The 19,874-nt window shown below is 44.0% G+C and overlaps 1 protein-coding gene across 11 annotated transcripts in view; it reads left to right on the forward strand.

Annotated features, from left to right (window-relative positions):
• Positions 1-19,874, forward strand: part of MSRB2 (methionine sulfoxide reductase B2) — a 49,037-nt gene that overhangs the window by 6,472 nt on the left and 22,691 nt on the right. For 8 of the 11 annotated variants that reach the window (XR_011248107.1, XR_011248106.1, XR_011248105.1 and 5 more), the window contains exons 2-4: positions 1,404-1,504; positions 7,487-7,563; positions 14,065-14,212. Coding sequence is in view for 7 of the 11 variants with exons in the window: in XM_069547428.1 (XP_069403529.1) it covers positions 1,404-1,504; positions 7,487-7,563; positions 14,065-14,212 (326 nt within the window). In the remaining 4 variants the exon portion in view is untranslated. Of the gene's footprint in view, positions 1-1,403; positions 1,505-7,486; positions 7,564-14,064; positions 14,213-15,224; positions 16,203-17,452; positions 18,641-19,538; positions 19,647-19,874 lie in introns of those variants that run through there. The other 3 variants (XM_069547424.1, XM_069547421.2, XM_069547426.1) reach the window with 3 other exon arrangements.

Consider the following 19,874-nt stretch of genomic DNA (forward strand, 5'->3'; position numbering starts at 1 on the left):
CACCGCAACTAGAGAGGACCCAGCTCAGCCTTAACCAACTGATTGAAATAATAATCTTCAAGGCTCTAAGCGGTCTGGCCCCCATTGCTTGTCTGTTCTCATTTCTATTAACCTTCCCTGCTGGCTCTACCCAAGTCGCTCGGGCCTCTTTGCTGTTCATGGGACATGCCAGGCACACCCAGCCTGTTGCTTCTCTTGCCTGCAGTGGTCTTCCAGGTAGTCATCTGATGTGTCTGTTTACATTTCCTTCAACTCTGTGCCGAAAGGCCACCTTCCTAATAAAGCCTTCGATCACTACTCTGTTTTCTCCTGTGTAAGCTGAGGTGTGCAGATGATACGATCCTTTCATATTCTTAACACTGGATGATTAGAACATTATAATAGACATTAGACTTCCCACCTCCCCACCTCCCAACCCTTTGGCCAAAGAGAGTATTATGCTAGTTACTTTGTTTATGCTCATTGGAATAAAAGTAACATAGAAGCTGTAGGAAGCAGAAGAAAGGAAGACACAAGTGGATAAAAACCATGAAGCCCAATCATAGAGTATGGTAGGTCTCAGTTTCCCTTTCAGGAATGTGTGCTGTAGGAGTCTTCTATTTTTCACACAAGAAGAATTTTTAATAGAGACCTCCTTTGATGAACAAAATCAGAGATATCTTTATAAACCAACAAGGAAGAGGGTTTTAATAACCCACTGGCTCAACGATCTTTTCTCTCCAGTCTCACAGCCACTCCCAGCTGTATCCTGACAGGAAATACTCCTTTGAACGTAGTTATGGAAGAAGGATTGATTTCTACCCTTAGCAAACCAAGGAGAATTTATTCTGCTTTATTTCATATTTCAGCCGCCTCTTTAACTTCTGTGCCCCAGGACAACTGGAAAACTGGCTCTCTGCTTATTACTCATCTCTTACTAATGAGTCAATCAAAGCATTTTGTACCTGAACTTTCTGGTCTCTGTGAAGAAGGAAAGGTTGGGAGTGGAGGGGACGTAATGGTGTGTTCTGTTGGCAACTGGTGCACTTCAGGAGAGAGGCTTAGCAAGAAAAGGTCATTGTGCCTTCCTGGCTTTTTCTTGAAGCAAAATATATTTTAATACTATAGAAATATATAAAAATCTGTAACTTGATCTAAGACATCATTTGAAGCTAATAGCACCCATCTAATAATTTGCAATTTGTCAACCACTGCTACTAAATACATTCTTATAGAGTAGTTATTTGGAGAGTCTAAACAATGCAATGAAATACAAAGAAACAATTAAAATACAAATATCTGTAGTGAAGGCATGACTCTAATTCTTTGGGAGAAATAACCAAATTTTCTTAGACAAATCCAAGGAAGTCAACCTGTGTTCCTTGCTTTTTTCATTTTTTTGAAATTCCTGTTTAACAATACAGGGTCTCTTACAAAACATCAGCCGGCTCTCTCCAAGAGTGAGTGGCAGAAGAAGCTGACACCAGAGCAGTTCCATGTCACGAGAGAAAAAGGGACAGAGCCGGTAAGCTACACTCATTTACGGTTCCTGAGTAGATGTGTTGGGTGTGGTGCATGAGAAATTGGAATCGATCTCACTACAAAACCTAACTTGGTGCTGTTCTCTCAGTTCATCCCGCCTTCTCCTTACCATGTGTAAAATGGACAGCCAGTGGGAGTTTGATGTATGAAGCAGGGCACCCAAAGCCAGTGTTCTGAGACAGCCTGGAGGGGTGCGGGGAGTGCGAGGGGGGCTCAGGCGAGAGGGAACACATGTATGCCTATGGCCGATTCATGTTGATGTGTGGTAAATGCCATCATGATATACGGTAATTACCCTCCAATTTAAAAAAAAAACAATTCATCATTTTTTTCTACTAATCTGGCACCCTCCACTGTTCTCCTCTGGCTACGAATATCCTTCCAGTTCTGCAAGCCAGAAACCTCTCTCTGGACACACTGCCCTCCGGCGGCCGGTCTACCCACTCAGCCTCCTGAATGACCTTCTCATCGCCCCCCCTTCTCTCTGCCGCTCGCCCTGGCCCAGGCCCCACCATCCCTGGCTCAAAAGCAGCTGCCTCAGCTGTGCTCCTCACATCCGTCCTTGCTGCTCACCTCGCCATTCTCTCAGCCTCGAAACAGATCTTTTGTAAACAGATCTGACCACATCACCCCCTACTCTAAATTCTTGTTTTCAAAGTAAAAGAAAAAAGTTTAAAAGTGGCTAATAAGGCCCCAAAGCTCTGGTCCCTACCTCCCACCCCCATCCTCAGATCTGGCCACTTTTCCTCATTCAGCTCCAAGACCCTGGGCTTTCCCCACTTTAGGCCCTTTCACCCTGTGTCCTCCCCCAACTCCAACTCATTCAAACCCACCTTTCAGCTCTTGGCCCCAATCTCACTCCCAAAGGGAAGCCTTTCTCCAGCCCCAAGCTGGGTTTTCCCTGCTCAGTACCTGACATCCTAGCACATGACATATCCTGCAGGTAGTGGGGGCTCAAAAAGTCAAGCGTTGGGACTGTTGAACCACTACAGGCCAAGAGGGGGACATATTACTGAAACTGTCTTCAGTAACCCTGGCTTTCTTTCCTTTCCTGAGAAAGCACCCCTCAGTGGTTACTCAGTATAGTACCATTTTTACCATGCTGCGTTTCACAGCAAGTCATTTGTCTTAGGTCCAAATATGACCACTGGAAAATAGCTATTGGGCCAGGTTAGTAGATATTTTCATTTGTGAATCAGACCCCCTAGAGCGGACCCCAGCACAGCAGTTTTGAATGTTGTAGGATATTTATATCTTTGAAGTTAGAGGTCCCTGCAAAATTCAGGTAAGCTATCCATGTGCTGGAGCCATATAATCATGGTCTCACCTTCAACTTCACTGCCAATCCAAAGTCATTAGATAGACCAGGAGATCCCATAGATTCTGGTGAAATACTGGTATTTTTGAAAACTTCCTGTGGGTGGGGTTTTAATAAAGGCTTTCTCAGAAAGAGACTGTTGTTGTTGTTTAGCTGGTCAGTTGTGTTGTCGACGGCTGGGTCTCTCTCCAGTGCCTGGAAAAGAGCCCAGCATAGAGCAAGTACTCCTTATGTGTGTGTGTGCTCAGTTGAGTCCAACTCTTTGTAACCCCATGGACTGTAGCCTACCAGCCTCCTCTGTCCATGGGATTCTCCAGGTAAGAATACTGGAGCAGGTTGCCACTTCCTCCTTCATGGGACCTTCCTGACCCAGGATTTGAACCCGAATCTCCTGCATTGCCAGATGGATTCTTTACCACTGAGCCAGGTAAGCCCAGGAAAGACACAGGAAACTAGCCATTATGCAGATAGCACAAGAGAGCTACCTGTGATTCCCCGAGCAGTTGTGTGTCTTCCCGGAGCATTGTAAGTCAGCCCTATTCTGAAGGACAGAGCCACACAGGGTTTGGAGTTGGAAATGGCAGCCTGAAGATAAGCTGCCAGATGTTTAGGAGAATAAATACGTGGGATTCTCAAACAGATGGTGTATTATACTCTGCATTTGGCCATTTTACAAAATGAGCATCATCCATTATTTTAAGTAATGTTATAAATCCCTTTCAGTTGATTCATTTCCACATGTAACTTTTTAGAATGCTGCAGAACAATAAGCCTCCATAAGCTCCATGAGGCTAGGAAAAGAGAAGGGAAACACCTCAGCCTTCTATTTGGTGACTCAAAATTAAAATTCAGTTGCATGTGCTTTTTGTTGGGCAGCAGTAACCTGCTAGTCCTCTGCCAGGTACGACGAAGGGGTTCACAGACTAGTTGAGCAGTAACTAAAAATCAAATATCAGGGACTTCCCCAGTGGTCCAGTGGCTAAGGCTCTGCACACCCAACATAGGGGGCCCAGGTTCAATCCCTGGTCAGGGAAGTAGATCCCATATGCCGCAACTGAGTTCACATGTCACAGCTAAAGGTCTCACGTGCCACAACTAAGATCCAGTGCAGTCAAATAAATAAATATTTTTTTAAAAAGTCAAATGTCAGTAGAAGCTAGGTTTTGTGCAGGTTACTGTTTTCCTTCCAGATCTGCCATCCATGTGCTTCACTCTGCTCTGAACTCTGGGAAGGCTAAGCAGCTCCCTTGCCCTCTTGACTCCTGATTGAGTTAGGCCCCTGGGAGAGGCCAGCAGGATCAGAGGACACAGTAGAAAAACAGGCATTGAGGGTCCCCTGGGGCTGTGTTCCTCCCACGCAGCTTGCAGCCTACCCACCCCCCACCCCTGCAGGTAGCCTGCCCCTCCAGCTTCGGCCTCGTGGGTTCTGCCCACTCTGTGCCCCACAGGCCGATAGGGCAGTGTGTTTTCAGTCACGGGCCCAGGGACCTTCCCTGGCTGGTATCCATCAGCCCTGTCCCCATCTTTGTAAATAGTTCTCTGTGAAATAACCTGCAAATCATTAAGTGTATCATCCGTTTCCAACAGGTGTGTAGTACTGACAAGATCAAAGAAGGGAAAGGCCTCACTGGTGCACACATAGTCTTAGTTTGGGCTTCTCTAGCAGGATGTCACAGACGGGGAGGCTTAAACCACAAACATTTGTTGCTCACAGTTTTGAGGGCTGAGAAATCAAGGTACCAAACAATCTGGTTCTGATAAGAACTCTATTCTTGGTTTGCAGATGGTCACCTTCTTGCTGTGTCCCGATGTGGGGGAGAAAAAGGTCATCCCTCCCATGTCTCTTCTTCCCAGGGCACTAATCCCACTCTTGAGGGCTCCACCCTCATGAACTAATCACCTCCCAAGGCCCCACCTCCAATACCATCACCTTGGGGGTTAGGGCTTAAACATGAATTTGGAGGGGGATACACAAACATTTAGGTGCTTCCCTGTGGTAAAGCAGTAAAGAATCCATCTGCAATGCAGGAAACAAAGGTTTCCTGGGGTCAGGAATCCCAGGGTCAGGAAGATTCCCTGGAGAAGGAAATGGCAACCCACTCCAGTATCTTGCCTGGAAAATTCCATGGACAGAGGAGCCTGGTAGGCTACAGTCCGTGGAAGTGCAGAACATTTAGTCCATAGGATAGATTTTGAAAACCCAGGGATGGGGGTATCTTTCTGTCTCTGTCTCTGAACCCCTCCCTATACAGTCACTCATTTCAGTTCTCTCTTCAAAACAATTCTTAAATCCGTCCTCATCTTTTTATTTCCACTATTCTTGCCATAGTTAAAACCAGGCCTGAACTGGTGGCCGTTTGACTGTCCTTTGAGCGCTCCTTCTAAAAACCAGCTCTGATTGTGTGTGCAACCCAGTTTAAAAGTTTCCAATAGCTTTCCATCTTCAGTAAGCTGGCACTTTAACTCTTTAGCATCATCGACTCAATGGACATGAGTCTGAGCAAACTCCAGGAGATAGTGAAGGACAGAGCAGCCTGGTGTGCTGCAGTCCATGGGGTGGCAAAGAGTCAGACATGACTGAGCACCTGGGCAACAACAACAAGCATGGTCTGATGAAAGCTGCTATGATCTGGCCCTCCCTGCCTTTCCAGCAACCTCGTCTTCCTTCTCCACATTGCTCTGTTCTGTGATGTGAGCCACCCAGCCCAGGCTGCTCTGTCTGAAATTTCTTTATCTGATTAACTCCTTTATCTGATTTACTCCTTTATCTGATTAACTCCTTCTCATCCTTCAAAACTCACTTTAGTGTCTTGGCATTTTCCTGTAATAAACACCAGTCAGCCATGCAATGAAAAATCATGATGATAAAAGGTTAAAGAAAAAGAAAACCCTGATCTCAGACATCTCATATATTACCTGGTCCAGAAAGGTTTCATGAAGACTTCCCTAGTAGTAGAGGGACTAGTGGTACCCCAACTCGCTGCTAACTTCCCCATCAGAACTGCGGTCACATGGTGTGACCACTGCCAGCTCACATCTCTTCCCGACTTGCTGGCAAATTCCTAGTGCAGGAACCATGGTTAGTTTAATTCTGTTTTGTTTTTCCACCTCTGCAACCTTAGTACCCAGTGCAGCATTGGATACACACTTGGTTTTCAAGTAATACTGGAATGAGCGAGTGAAATAGAAGCTGAGTGTGGCCCTACATAATATGACAGGACTTGTATAAAATTAAGGAGAAAGGGTGAGAGGGTAGACAGTAGGAAATCAGGCAAGGAGGCAGAGGAGAGATGTCATTTCATAAAATAGGTCAGTGAAGGATTCTTTTATGTCTGATTTTTTAACTTATTGTGGTTACCAGTTCCTTGTCACTTCCTCTGTCCAACTGCCCCTGCAATAACAAAACACTATATTGTGAATATTAGCATGCTGTCCAGATCCCATAAGTAGGCATTTCTAGATCAGCTTCACATCTGGGTAGCCCTTTGGTGTGTTTGTCTCTTCAGCACAGGTGGGAGGGAGGCGAAACTTCCTTTTCACCCCGATACCCCTTTGTGCCAGCGTGAGGTGCAAGCCTTCAAGGGGACAGGCCAGAAAAAGACCAGCTCACCACTGTTTGATGTCTGCAGCCAAGTTTAGGGATTTTAGAGGGAAAACATCCGAGTGTGCCCAGATGGTGGGCTCAGTAGGTTAATTTGCAATTGACTGTTACGCTGTTCCCTGAAAATGTGCTGTTACTCTTACCACAGGGAATGTGAACGTTTGACTGGGGATTTGTCTAGAGAGGGCTGAAGGGGCCGCCTGTTTCCTGAATCAGCTCTGAGACTCAGTGACCCATCCCGTGTTCAGCTTCTCTTCCAGAGTAGGACATTGCCTGCCATCAGCCACTGCTTGTGGATTTTCACAGGAGGCTCATGCAACAGTTTCTCTTTCTTGAAACTTCTTTGATAGAAAAGATGGAATTGGGCAAAAATGGTCTTTGTTTGTTCCAAACAATGAGATCAGTTTACCAAATAACATTTAAAAAAATATATATAATAGTCTTGGCTCACTCCTGTTCTCGGAACCTGCAAACTCCTTAAGCCACAATTTAACATGGTAATTTCGTCTAAGTAGTAACTAAGGCACTGGGAGAATCTTGCTCATTATTTAGCATTTATTCAGTATGAAGTATCCTAAACACCACGTGAAGCATATTAAAGGCGCAACCCCAATCTCACTGAGCTTTGCTTTTTAATGTATCTATATCCTGTCTTTAATTGGAGATTTCAGAGTGTTTTAGTCAGTGGACTAGATTCCTGTTGTATTAACTTTTGAAATGGAGGCCGAGATCTAACACAATCCAGAGGCCCATTCTCTTGCTTTGTCACAGGCTTTGATGTTCTTGGATGAAAGGTGCTATATAAATACAAAGCATTATTAATGTCATAATTTGAATATTTGGCACAATAAAGGCCAGTCGTAAACAAGCCTGCAGACTGCTTCATTGGGCATGTTGTAATTTTCTTTCCAGTGATACTTGCACTTTGTGAAATTAGTACAACAATTCCTTTATTGGAGAACTTAATCTTGGATTTAGACCTATTGTATCATGTCCTGCTGGTGTTATGAGAAACCTGAACAGTGATATATCTCATTTACTTTCAGCCTTTCAGTGGGATCTACCTGAATAACAAGGAACCAGGGATGTATCACTGTGTGTGTTGCGACAGCCCGCTCTTCAGGTGAGATAAAGACCAAGAGGTACCAAAGGAAAGTGAGCCTCAAAAGTCGTAGTGCTCTGTCTTTTGGGGCCTTGGATAAATATTGGATTGGCTAGAAAATTCACTTGGGTTTTTCCATAGGATCTTACAAACTTTTTGACCAACCCAATACATACCATGGTTTTCATTGCCCTTCCCGATTAACTTGGTTACCATAAGGAGGGCTGTTCATTTAAGATTCTTGCCTGTCTTATTATTATTAGCCTATATTCTTTCTTTCTGTATCTGCAAGAAATAGCAAAAAGCAAACAAACAAACAAAAAAAAACCACTTGGTGGGCACCTTAAGATAAAGCTATTAGTTTTTCCCTGGGAAAGTATTTAAAGACATCTAAACCATAATGGTATTTGCTTGACCCATGTGATTAAAACTATATCTCTCCCAGGGAAAAAATGGGTTTATAATTTAATTTAGGAAATGTAGAATTTTATGAGGATAGATTCCCCACAGTGCTTGACAGTAGTGAATACCATGCCTTTTCTATGTAGCTAAAAGTAAATTTAATTGTCCCTTGATTTCAAAGCCTCTTTTAAGTCAATCAGGATCTGAAATCTCTCAACAAAGGCTTTTTTGTTTAGACATGCAGGAAACAGTCTTAAAAAAGTAGATTCGACGAAGAAGAAAGGAAAACATCTTTGAAGTCCCATTTTTCAGAAGTTCAAAGATGTTTTTTATTTCTTTTGCATCAACCCTAAATTGGTTTAGAATAAAATATAAATCAAGCCAGCTCTGTGAATCTTCCATTAGGCAGTGCTTCATTATGTGCTCTGGGCTTTCAGCAGACTGGGCTTTCCTGGGCTGCTGGCTGCTAATGGGGGCTGAATTTGGAAAGCCAAACCCCGCCTGCAAAGATGAGCAACGATCAGGATTGATTTTCCTTCATGCTCACAGAAGGGCAGGCCTTCGCTGGGATTCATTCACTCTGTCAGTGGCTGGTGAAGAGACAGCAAAGATGGTAGTCAGGCTGAGAAGATGGCCTGGGGGAAGCTGTGAATGGTAAAATGCACACAGATTTCTGAACCATTACTGTTTCGGAGAAGGCAATGGCACCCCACTCCTGTATTCTTGCCTGGAAAATCCCATGGATGGAGGAGCCTGGTAGTCTGCAGTCCATGCGGTCGCTAAGAGTCGGACACAACTGAGCGACTTCACTTTCACTTTTCACTTTCATGCATTGGAGAAGGAAATGGCAACCTACTCCAGTGTTCTTGCCTGGAGAATCCCAGGGACGGGGGAGCCTGGAGGGCTGCCGTCTATGGGGTCGCACAGAGTTGGACACGACTGAAGTGGCTTAGCAGCAGCAGCAGCAGCAGTTACTGTTTGACCTTTGGTTCTGTTTAAAGGGGGAGAGGTGGGACCTTGAGATGGCCAACCTGCTTTTAGCCAAATAACCGTGTTGTAAACATAGAAAAGATGGCTTTGTGACTGCAGTAAGCCGCCAGAGGTTCTGTTTCTAGCTTATGACTGTCATCCTTGCGAGAACATGTTCCTACGTTTTAGTCTTTGTTGTGTTGACTTCATTGGTGTTCCAGTTTCTGCACCTGTAAAGATGACACTTTCTTACTACCCATTGCCCAGCATGGGCACCTCGCAGGCTCTGTTGGGGAATCAGAGTGTTGGGGCAGGGAGGGACTGGAGAGACCAGAGCAAAAAGCTCTGTCCAGTAGAACTTTCTGCAGTGATGGAAATGTTCTATATCTGCTCCACGGACTTTGGTGGCCACTAATCACGTGTGGCTATTGAACACCTGAAATGTGGCTGATGCGACTAAAAAATTGAATTTTTTATCTTATTTCATTTAAGGTAATTTAAACTTGAAAGACCACCATGAGCAGTAACTACTGTATTAGCACATTGCTAGTCCAAATTAAGGAAGTTGAGTGACCATCCCCACGGCAGCCAAGACTAATAAAACCAGCCAGGTCTCCAAAAGCCCTTTCAGCACGTGGCTAGTTTACTGACCTGCCAATCTGCCAACCTATTTGTTTCTTTTTAATCATTTAGTTTTAGTGGCGGTTCCCATTTTCATTTCTTAAGGACTTTTGAGTTTGTTCTATTTTTTGCCTCCTGCAGCTTAGTCTGAGAAAAATAAGAATATATTCATAAGAATCTTTTATGTTCTAGAATCTTCTGTGTTATGAAAGATGCATTTGTTTATAAGAGAGACGATGTAGTAGAGTGGTGAAGTCTGTAGATATACATCCTGGCTTAACTGCTGTATGACCTTGGGCAAGTTTCTTGACCCCTCTGTGCCTTGATTTCCCCACTGGTAAAGTAAGCATGTTAGTAGTACTGAACTCATAAAGCTATTGGGAGGAGTAACTGAGTTATGCGTTAATACACATGAAAGCACCAGAGCAATGCCTAACCCCTGCCAAGCACCAGATACATGTTAGCAATGAGATTCTTGCAGACAGAGCCTTCTTAGGGCCTTATGCATGAAAGTGTTTTTGATAATGAGGAACTCCTAAGAAATCTCTTCTAATGAATGAGAATCTATAAATGAAGACTATATTCCTGAAAGTGCTTCCCATTCAAGAGGGTAGATAACTGTCAGGATTCCTGTTGGACCTCTCGTTTTTGCTCTCTTCCTGTCCCCAGTCTCCATCCTCAGTAACAGAGAGCAGGGGTAGAGAAGAAATGAACATCCCTTCAAATACTCCCACACAGTCGAAAGGAGGTGAAAAGTCAACCAAAACTAAACAGTTAAGAAATTAAGTGGATGAGGGATCACAGCCACTTGGCCACTGGGCTCCTTGCTGCCTGCAGACCTCTCTTCGAGCTGAATCAGTATGGTTCAGGGGAGCTGCTGACTCTCCAACTCAGAGTCATTTGATCCAGGGTTTCTAGGTCAAGAGCACTGGACTCCAGATTGTCACTTCATTAACCTTGGAATTATGTGACTTCGACCCCTTCCTCTATTCCCCTTCCTTCCTCCTCTCCAATTATGGATGTGTTTATTAAAATCTACTGTGAGATCACATGTTTCACGGTCATAAATCTTTTTAGAATAGAAGGAAACTGAGAGCCTAATGTTAGTTCCCTTTTTACAGAATATCCTGGCATCCCACGTGTTGTAGGAACTAGGTAATATTGTTAACCTTTTCTGTGCTCCTGTTCCTTGAAATGAATGGGAATTCTTCTACCATGAGGATTGTCAGTTATCACCAAGTGCCTCTACTGCTGGTCTGGGGGCCATGGAGTTTCTAGAAACAATGACAAAAACAAAGCAAATAAACATATAACAAAACTAAATAAAAGGAATCCCTTAAAGAGTATACATGATATACATCTTTACTCCCTTTAAGAGTAAAGATGGTCCAGAATGGGTTTAGTTTCTCAAGGGCGGGCCTTACAATCTGCTAATCATTTAAATATATATATTGCAATTTCTAATTGCCCTTAATATTTAAGTTTTCCCTCTTAAATGATATATGATGGGCCTCTCATATTACCTGGTAAAATCTCCAGATTCTGTTAATTGCATCAATAAAAGTTTATTGTTTCCCATAAAATGTTTAAATGACTTTTTATTAGTCTTAGATTCATTCATTAAAAAAAATATTATATTCATAATTCTCCATCAGATTTGCTTTAATGATCACTAGTTTATATATAATGTAGAGGATGGAAAAGCTGTGATTAAAGGATATTTAAAATGTTTTTCCCTGGACCAAAGTGGCTCAGATGAATATTTTTGAACCCTTGGAAAAGAAAAGGGGTTGCAGAGAACCCAGTCTGAATAGGTGTGTGCACATGTGCTCAGCTATATCCAATTCTTTGCAACCCTGTGGACTGTAGCCCACCAGGCTGCTCTGTCCACAGGATTCTCCAGGCAAGAATACTGGAGTGGTTGCTGTTTCCTTCTCCAGAGGATCCTTCTGACCAAGGGCTTGAACCTGCATCTCCTGCATTGGCAGGCAGATTCTTTACCACTGAGCCACCTAGGAAGCCCCAGTCTGAATGTGCAGACACTTCTAATTGGACCCACAGCTGCCCAAATTTCATGGATTCCTGTTACTGTTAATAATAATGATATTTTAAAAATCATAACCACTAACTTAGGTACCATGTGTCCAACACAATGGTAAAAATGCTAAATGAAGAAAGCATCTCAGTCAATCCTCCCCAACCCTGTGAGGTAACAATGCTGTTACTATTCTGTGGACGAGGGAACAGAGACTTTATGAGGTTAAATAACTTGCCAAGGTCATACAGACATACCAGAGCCCGGATTCACACCCCAGGCTCTCAGAAGTCAACCTCAGAGCTGTACCTGAGTTCTTGGGATCTTTCCAGGGCTCTTCGAGGTGCTTTCTTTTCTAACTGTGTATCCAGGAGACTGGGGCTTCCCTAGTGGCTCAGATGGTAAAGAATCTGCTGGCAACACAGGAGACCCGGGTTCGATCCCTGTGTTGGGAAGATCCCCTGGAGAAGGGTGTGGCAACCCACTCTAGTTCTCATGCCTGGAGAATCCCATGGACAGAGGAACCTGGCGGGCTATAGTCCACAGGGTTGCACAGAGTCGGACATGACTGAAGCAACTTAGCACACACCCACACGTCCAAGAGACTACATCCTCTTCCTACACTTAGTCAAAACAATGCTGCAGATTGAATGGGTGAGCACATCTGGAGATTCAGTTGCCATTTTTTTAAGGCTAGACCTTAAAGAGATTGGCAAAAAGTAGAAATAGAGACAGACATAGAGATCAAACATATGGATACCAAGGGGGAAAGGGGGATTGGGACGAATTGGGAGATGGGGGTTGACATAGATAAACTATTGATACTATGTGTAAAACAGATAACCAGTGAGAACCTACTGTGTAGCACAGGGAACTTTATCCCGGGCTCTGTGGTGACCTAAATGAGAAGGCAATCCAAAAACAGAAAGAACGTTTGTATGTGTGTGGCCAATTCGTTTTGCTGTGCAGTAGAAACTAACACAACACTGTAAGGCAACTACACGCCAATAAAAGTAATTTTGTAAACAGAGATTTGCAAAGTTATAAAACAGTGCGACTCGTCCCACTAAATGTTTGTTTCAGTTTGGAAAAAAGAATTATCTGTTGTAACAATAGGCTGTGTTAGCCTATAATGAATTTATTATTTTTAAAAATAATTCAATGCATAAATGTCTTTAAAATTCTCACTCATAATTTCTAATTTGTTAAGTGCTAATAGGCACAACTCATGTAAACCAAGCTCTCAGAGATCCTCGATAATTTTTTAGTAACAGATGGGTCCCAAGACCGGAGTGTTTGAGTCACTGACTTACCCTGGCCTCTTTCTGCTGGGTGTGTGCTCTAAACTGAGCTTCCTTCTGTGGTCATAGTCTAGGGGGTTGATTATTTGCCACTTTGCCCCTCTTTTCACTCAGGTTTTATTTTTGCTTTGCAGAATTTACCATTCATTTCTTGTCTCTCCCCCAGATGGAGAGAGCCATTTCCCTGCCATCTAAATTTCTGGAATTTGTTTTTCTAGCATGATATAAAGGGGTTCATCTTTGGGGACTTCCCTGGTGGTCCAGTGGTTGAGAGTCTGTGCTTCCAATGCAGGGGACGCAGGTCTGATCCCTAGCTAGGGAAACTAGGATCCCACATGCTGCAAAGTGTGGCCAAAATTTTTTTAAAAAAGAAAGAAGAGGAGCTCACCTAACAAAGTACTTAGAGAGTGGGTCTCTGATGAGTAGATTTGCTTGTTGCCCTCCTCCTCCTTTTGTTGGCGCCTCTGTTCTCCCCACCCCCTACCCCAGCATCATTCATTCCTGTGGGGCTTTCCCAGGAAGGTCACTGCCCTGCAGTGACGAGTCTGGGTGCCCAGGCTTATTAGTCACTACGTGCTCCACTGCATAGCTCCCTAAGCCCTCAGAGCATCTCTATAACGTAGGTGTTACTGTCCCCATGGTACAGGTAAGAAAACTGACTTGGACAGGGAAGCAACCTGTCCAGTTTCACACAGCTAAGAAGTGGCAGAGGAACTCTTGAATCCCCAAAGGCAGTCAGGCTCCGTGTTCAGATAACCAAAAGTTCCTGTGGCTGAACATGGCCATTTGATCAGTTCTCACGTTTCTCTGATTTGCTGAACCCACGATATGCTAAACCCTTTGACCACTCATTTCACTTTGATTTCCCCCTTTCTTACATTTCAAACACAGGCATTTAATCTGTTTCCTAACATGGAGCAGTTCACAAAGCTCCTCGTGTTTTTGGTCCTTGTCGAAGCTTGAGAGGGATGCCTTCAACATCAAAGGAACAAGAAATCTTTGACGTGACAAGACAGCATCTTGAATAGTGGAGGTGCAGTGGGAAGACCCCTGTGGTTCAGAGAACTGGCCTTGAGATCTGGCAGATAAGAAGGGAATCAGTTTGTGCTCTGTAGAGACGCGGGTTGGGGCACACAGTGCTTTGTTTGTTCATAGCAGTTTTCACAGCTGTAGGTGTCCTGATTTCTAACGCAGCTCTGAGAAGAAGTTCTGCTCCGGCACGGGATGGCCTTCGTTCTCTGAGGCTCACGGGACCTCTGGCTCTGATGAGAGTAACACGGGGATCCTGAGACGTGCTGACACCTCGTTGGGACTAGCTCGCACAGAGGTCGTCTGTAAGCAGGTGGGTGTCTTTGCTTTGTGTGTTTTGTTTTCCCCTGTGCCTCCTGACTGCAGTGGAGAGCTCACTTGTCCTTGCACATCTGGTGTTATGGACGGGAGCACTTTTGTCACGGAAGCACTTTGGGTTTCTCCTAAGCTGCTACCAGTTCCTCTCTCCCATCACTCCCGGCACTGCAGACCAGAGAAGGAGCCTTGCCTGGTTCTAGCCTTGCAGACATGGGAGTGAGCGAAGGTCTGAAAGAAAGAGCTGGCCCTTCACATTTTGTTGTGCAGGGAGAACGGCAGGAAGGTCCAGGGTGGCTGGCATCTCTCTGCCCCCTTCCCGCTCTGCAGCGTGTCGCCTACAAGCAGAGCAGAGCAGTACTAAAGGTGACATCAGGGCTTATTTCTCCTGGGAGCCTGGCAGGAGAGAGTGGCTTAAATCCAGACAGCAGATTCAACTTGATATCTTTGGGTGCTCAAATGTTCTGGTTTTGTAAGCAGATAAATGTAGCTTAGTCTTGTCTTCAGTGAAAAAAAAAAACACAATAATAATATACTGGCTACAAGATTCACCCACTCAGAAACTGTGCTACTGCTTTTTTTTTTTTTTTAATATTTATCTATTTGGCTGCCCCTGGTCTTAGTTTTGGCATGTGGGATCTAGTTCCCTGACCAGGAATAGAATCCAGGCCCCTGCATTGGGACCAGGGAAGTCCCAATGCATTGTATCAGTGAATCATAATAACAGCTCTGTTACGTAGGTATAATTATCATCCCCATTTCATAGATGAATAAATCAAGGCCTAAGTTAAATCACTTGCTCACATTCTCACTGATCAAGTAGAGAGCTATTTACCACCCCATGCGGTCTACATCCTTTCATTTCTGAATCAGATTCTGATACAATAGACTTTCTCCCAACACTGAGCTCAAAGACTCAAGTGGGCCCGCCATGTGGGGTTCATCTGTGTGGGTTTTACTTAAAGAGCCTTGTCCCTGGTGAGAGATGACAGAGGCTGCTCTCCTTGCAGTGTGAAGCTCACCTCGGCCATGTGTTCCCCGATGGACCTGGGCCTGCTGGGCAGAGGTTCTGCATCAACAGTGTGGCGCTCAGGTTCAAGCCAAAGACACACTGACCACCTCCGAGTTCCCTTCCCTCCCTCGCCACTCCCTCACTTCCAAATTCAATTTGCAGAACTTATGTGAATGACTTTTTGTGACCCCAAGAGGTGTAGCCGGCCAGCCTCCTTGTCCATGGAATTCTCCAGGCAAGAATACTGGAGTGGGTAGCCACTCCCTTCTCCAGATCTTCCCAACCCAGGGATCAAATCCAGATCTCCCACATTGCAGGCAGATCCTTTACTGTCTGAGCCACCAGGGAAGCCCGGTGTGAATGACTACCCATTGTGAATGGTAGTTTTACTAACTACCAAACCAAGGCTAAGTTCGCTGCTGGCACCATGCAAACCACACCTTCTCTAATTTACTACCTGGAGTCAACTCAGCCCTGGCTCTGGTTTTGACTAGACTTTCACAAAATGACAGAGGGACAACTATTTCCATTAAATCGACTTCTGTGGGCTTTGCCTGGACCGGAGGACATGACTCTCTAGGGATGCTTGGAGGCAGATGGATAAACCAAAAAAAAATTCCTACAAAACAACCCTGAACTTTCCATCACAGTTCTTCCCAGACATATACAGATGAGAGATCAAGTGAAAAGAGGAAGGAAAATATGGCATTAGAGTACTCCACAGTTCCAGCATGGAAGGAGGCATTGAGGAGAAGGAAGAGGAGGGTTGTGGACAAGGTGGGTTTTGGGAGCACGCCTGGAGATCCATGGGATGCATGATTTTTTTTTCCAAAATGTTAATAAACTGTCTTGAACATTCTAGTTCCAACCTCTCTACCTGCAACTAAATTACAATGGGAATCTGCTAGATTTCAGTGATAATGCAAGTGGCTACAAAGTTAAACTTTAAAATGTCCAAATAAAATATTTACTAACATTTGTTTGCTTTTTGTCTAAATCTGTGAATTTTCTCTCTTACAAAAGTGACTAAATCAAATGCCAAAAAATAATTAAATCACCTGGTAGTAGCTATTGGTTACATCAATGGTAATAGCAACTCAAGTGTGTTTCACAAACTGAGTTTTTAATGATTTGTTACTGAAAACGTTTACATCATTTTCTTTGAGAGTTTATGGACAGAAAGGAAGCTTAAGTGTTCCACTTTTCTCTGTATCACTGTTCAGGTGTGAATGCATTAAAGACCTTGATGCAGGGAAATAGATTATCCTGGATCCTCTGATAGGTCCATTCTAATCACGAGTTCTTAGAAGTAGAGAACCTTTCCTGGCTGGGGTCAGAGAGAGAGGTGGTGGTGGAATATGGGTCAGAGAGATACTGCTTTGCTGGCTTGAAAGATGAAGGAAGAGAACCATGAGCTCAAGAATGGGAACAGCTTCGAGGAGATGGAAAAGGCCAGAAAATGGCTTCTCCCCTAGAGCGTCCCAAAAGGAACACAGCCCCACTGATAACCAGCCCCATGGGTTATCTATTTTATAACCCAGTGAGATGCTCTTCAGACTTCTGTGTAACTGCAAGATAATAAATGTGTTGTCTTAATAAGATCTTCCCTGGTGGCTCAGAGGTTAAAGCGTCTGCCTCCAATGCGGGAGACCTGGGTTCGATCCCTGGGTCGGGAAGATCCCCTGGAGAAGCAAATGGCAATCCACTCCAGTATTCTTGCCTGGAGAATCCCATGGATGGAGAAGCCTAGTAGGTTACAGTCCACGGGGTCGCAAAGAGTCGGACACGACTGAGCGACTTCACCTTACCTTACCTTACCTTAAACCACCCAGCTTGTGGTTGGTTGGTACAGCAGCAACAGAAAACTAATACAAGAATCTTATCTGAGTTTTCCTTCTCACTGCCGGTCTTCCTGACCTACAGCAACTTCAGGCCCGTTTCCCGATGCCTGGGACAACAGCTTTGCATAGACCTTTTACCAACGTCCATAATTGTATAAGGTCTAATGCTTATGTTCCTTATTCTGTCTCTTAGATGGTGGTTCTGCTTATATGCCTGCATCCTATCCAATACAGAGACTAACATACATCTTTTATTTAATCCACTAATAGGATTCCCCTTTTTCCTCCATGTCCTTGACCTCCATTGCATTGGGCATCTGGTGAAGTAGTTGGCTTGGATATAAGAACTATGTTGTTTTAAAAAATACATATCTTTAAACCCTAGATTCATATTCTGTGCAGTCAGATGCACACTGGCTTCATTTTATTTCTTCATTTCGAATCTGCCTGCAATGAAGAGACCCGGGTTTGATACCTGGGTTGGGAAGATCCCCTGGAGAAAGGAATGGAAACCCACTCCAGTATTCTTGCTTGAAGAATTCCATGGACGGAGGAGCCTGGCTGGCTGCAGTCCATGGGATCGCAAGGAGTTGGACACGACTGAACGACTGACACAGATGCACCCACAGTGAGAGACACTTACAAGCTCAGGAAAAACCAGACTCCTGTTGCCCTTGGTCTCACTGCAGAGCATGGTTCGTTGAGCTGGAAGAGTGTGCAAAATCAGCTATACCTACGGAGTCTTCGGGAGTGCTTTACATGGGCTCTCAGCCCTCTGCTTGTCCTCGGCTGTCCTTCAGTTGCAACCCGTTGATCCCTGTCCTGCATACGGATTGATGCCACCCCTGCCATGCTGACTTAAAGTGCTGCTGCTGCTGCTGCTGCTAAGTCGCTTCTGCTGCTGCTGCTGCTGCTGCTAAGTCACTTCAGTCGTGTCCGACTCTGTGCGACCCCATGGATGGCGGCCCGCCGGGCTCCACCATCCCTGCTATTCTCCAGGCAAGAACAATGCATAGCCAGGCAACTGATTTTTGTTCGTTAATTTTGAATGTTGTAACTTTGCTGAATTCATCTATTAGTTTTAATGGTTTCTTTGTGGAGTCTTTAGGGTTTTCTCTGTGTAAGATCGTGTCATCTGTAACCAGAGATAATTTTACTTTTCTAATTTGAATGCCTTTTGTTTCTTTTTCTTGTCTAATTGCTTGGGCTAGGACTTTTAGTATTATGTTGAATGGAAATGAGGAAAGTTGTAACTCTTGTTTTGCTGCTGATCCTACAGAGAAAGCTTTCAGTCTTTTACCATTGAGTATGATGTTAGTGCTGGGCTTTTCATATGTGTCATTTATTATGTTAAGGTAGTTACCTTTTATTCCTGGTTGTTGAGTATTTACATCGTGAAAAAGTGTTAAATTTTGTCAAATGCTTTTTTGTTGTTGTTGATTGAAATGATTATGGATTCCCCACTCTCCCTCATTTTGCTAATATGGTGTATTATGTTGATTAATATTTGCATGTTGAACTATCTTTGTACTCCAGAAATAAATCCCATTTGGCCACAGTGAAAAAAAAAAAAGAATCTTACCCCTTTAGTTCTAGTCACCTCAGAAATTTTCTGCTGCCTATGGAGATAATAATTTCTCATCAATAATTTATAATCTAATAGATTTAATACATATTTATAAATTAATAAGTCCTTGTTCTGCCTGGCTGTTCTTGTTGTCCTGGGTGGGGGTGCTGGTATGCTGCTAGCCACTCATTGCCCATGGATAACAGCTCACAATTTTAGTCTCCAAAGCCTTTTAACTTTGCTTTGGGTATAATTTATTCTTCTTTTTATAGTTTCTTAAAGTAGAAGCTTACATCATTGAGTTTTAGGGTTTTCTTTTCCCACATAGGTATTTAAAATTCCAAATTTCCCTGTGGGACTTTCCCTACAGTTCAGTGGTTAAGAGTCCACCTTGCAATGCAGGGGACTCGGGTTCGATCCCTGATTGGGGAACTAAGATCCCACATGTGTGTGTGTTCTCAGTCGTGTCCGACTCTTTGCAACCCCATGGACTGTAGCCCACCAGGCTCCTCTGTCTATGGAATTTTCCAGGCAAGAATCCTGGAGTGGGTTGCCATTTCCTCCTCCAGGGGATCTGCCTGACCTAGGGACTGAACCAGTGTCTCCTACACTGGCAGGCGGATTCTTTACCACTGAGCTACCTGGGAAGCCCAAGATCCCACATACCTCAGAGCAACTAAGTCCACTCACTGCAACTACTGAGCCCAAGTGCCACAACTAAGACCCAACACAGTCAAATAAATATTTTAAAAATTAATAAATTTCCCTGTTTACCTAATTTTTGCCATCTCACAAATTTTGATATGCATATTTTAATTATCATATTTATATGATATACTATCAACATATTTTCTAATATTCCCATGACTCCTCTTGGACACCCACCATTCCCTGCCCCAACTAGGGTGCACCACAGGCTTTTCTTAGCCTCGGGCTAAAATCTGGGCCAATGAGACTTGCCGGTGTGGTTCCATTGTGCCTTCTTCAAGCAAGCTGGCATTCTTCACTGGAGGTAATTTGCTTCCTTTTACTCTCTGGTTCCTCCAGGTAGTTGCTCTTTGTATGATGTCCAGTTTCATAGTTTTCTGCAGAAGCACAATCGTCTGAAGGCATTTTAGTCATTATTCGTGGAAGTGGAGACGTAAGACTCTCAGTTGCCAGTACTTTTCTTTGTGGTGTATCCTCCTTTCTGGCATAGTCTCCAGAAATTTAATTGGATTTTTGTTCGATGATGTTATCC

The sequence above is a fragment of the Ovis canadensis genome, chromosome 13, assembly GCF_042477335.2.
Source record: "Ovis canadensis isolate MfBH-ARS-UI-01 breed Bighorn chromosome 13, ARS-UI_OviCan_v2, whole genome shotgun sequence".
NCBI classification, from domain to species: Eukaryota; Metazoa; Chordata; class Mammalia; order Artiodactyla; family Bovidae; genus Ovis; species Ovis canadensis.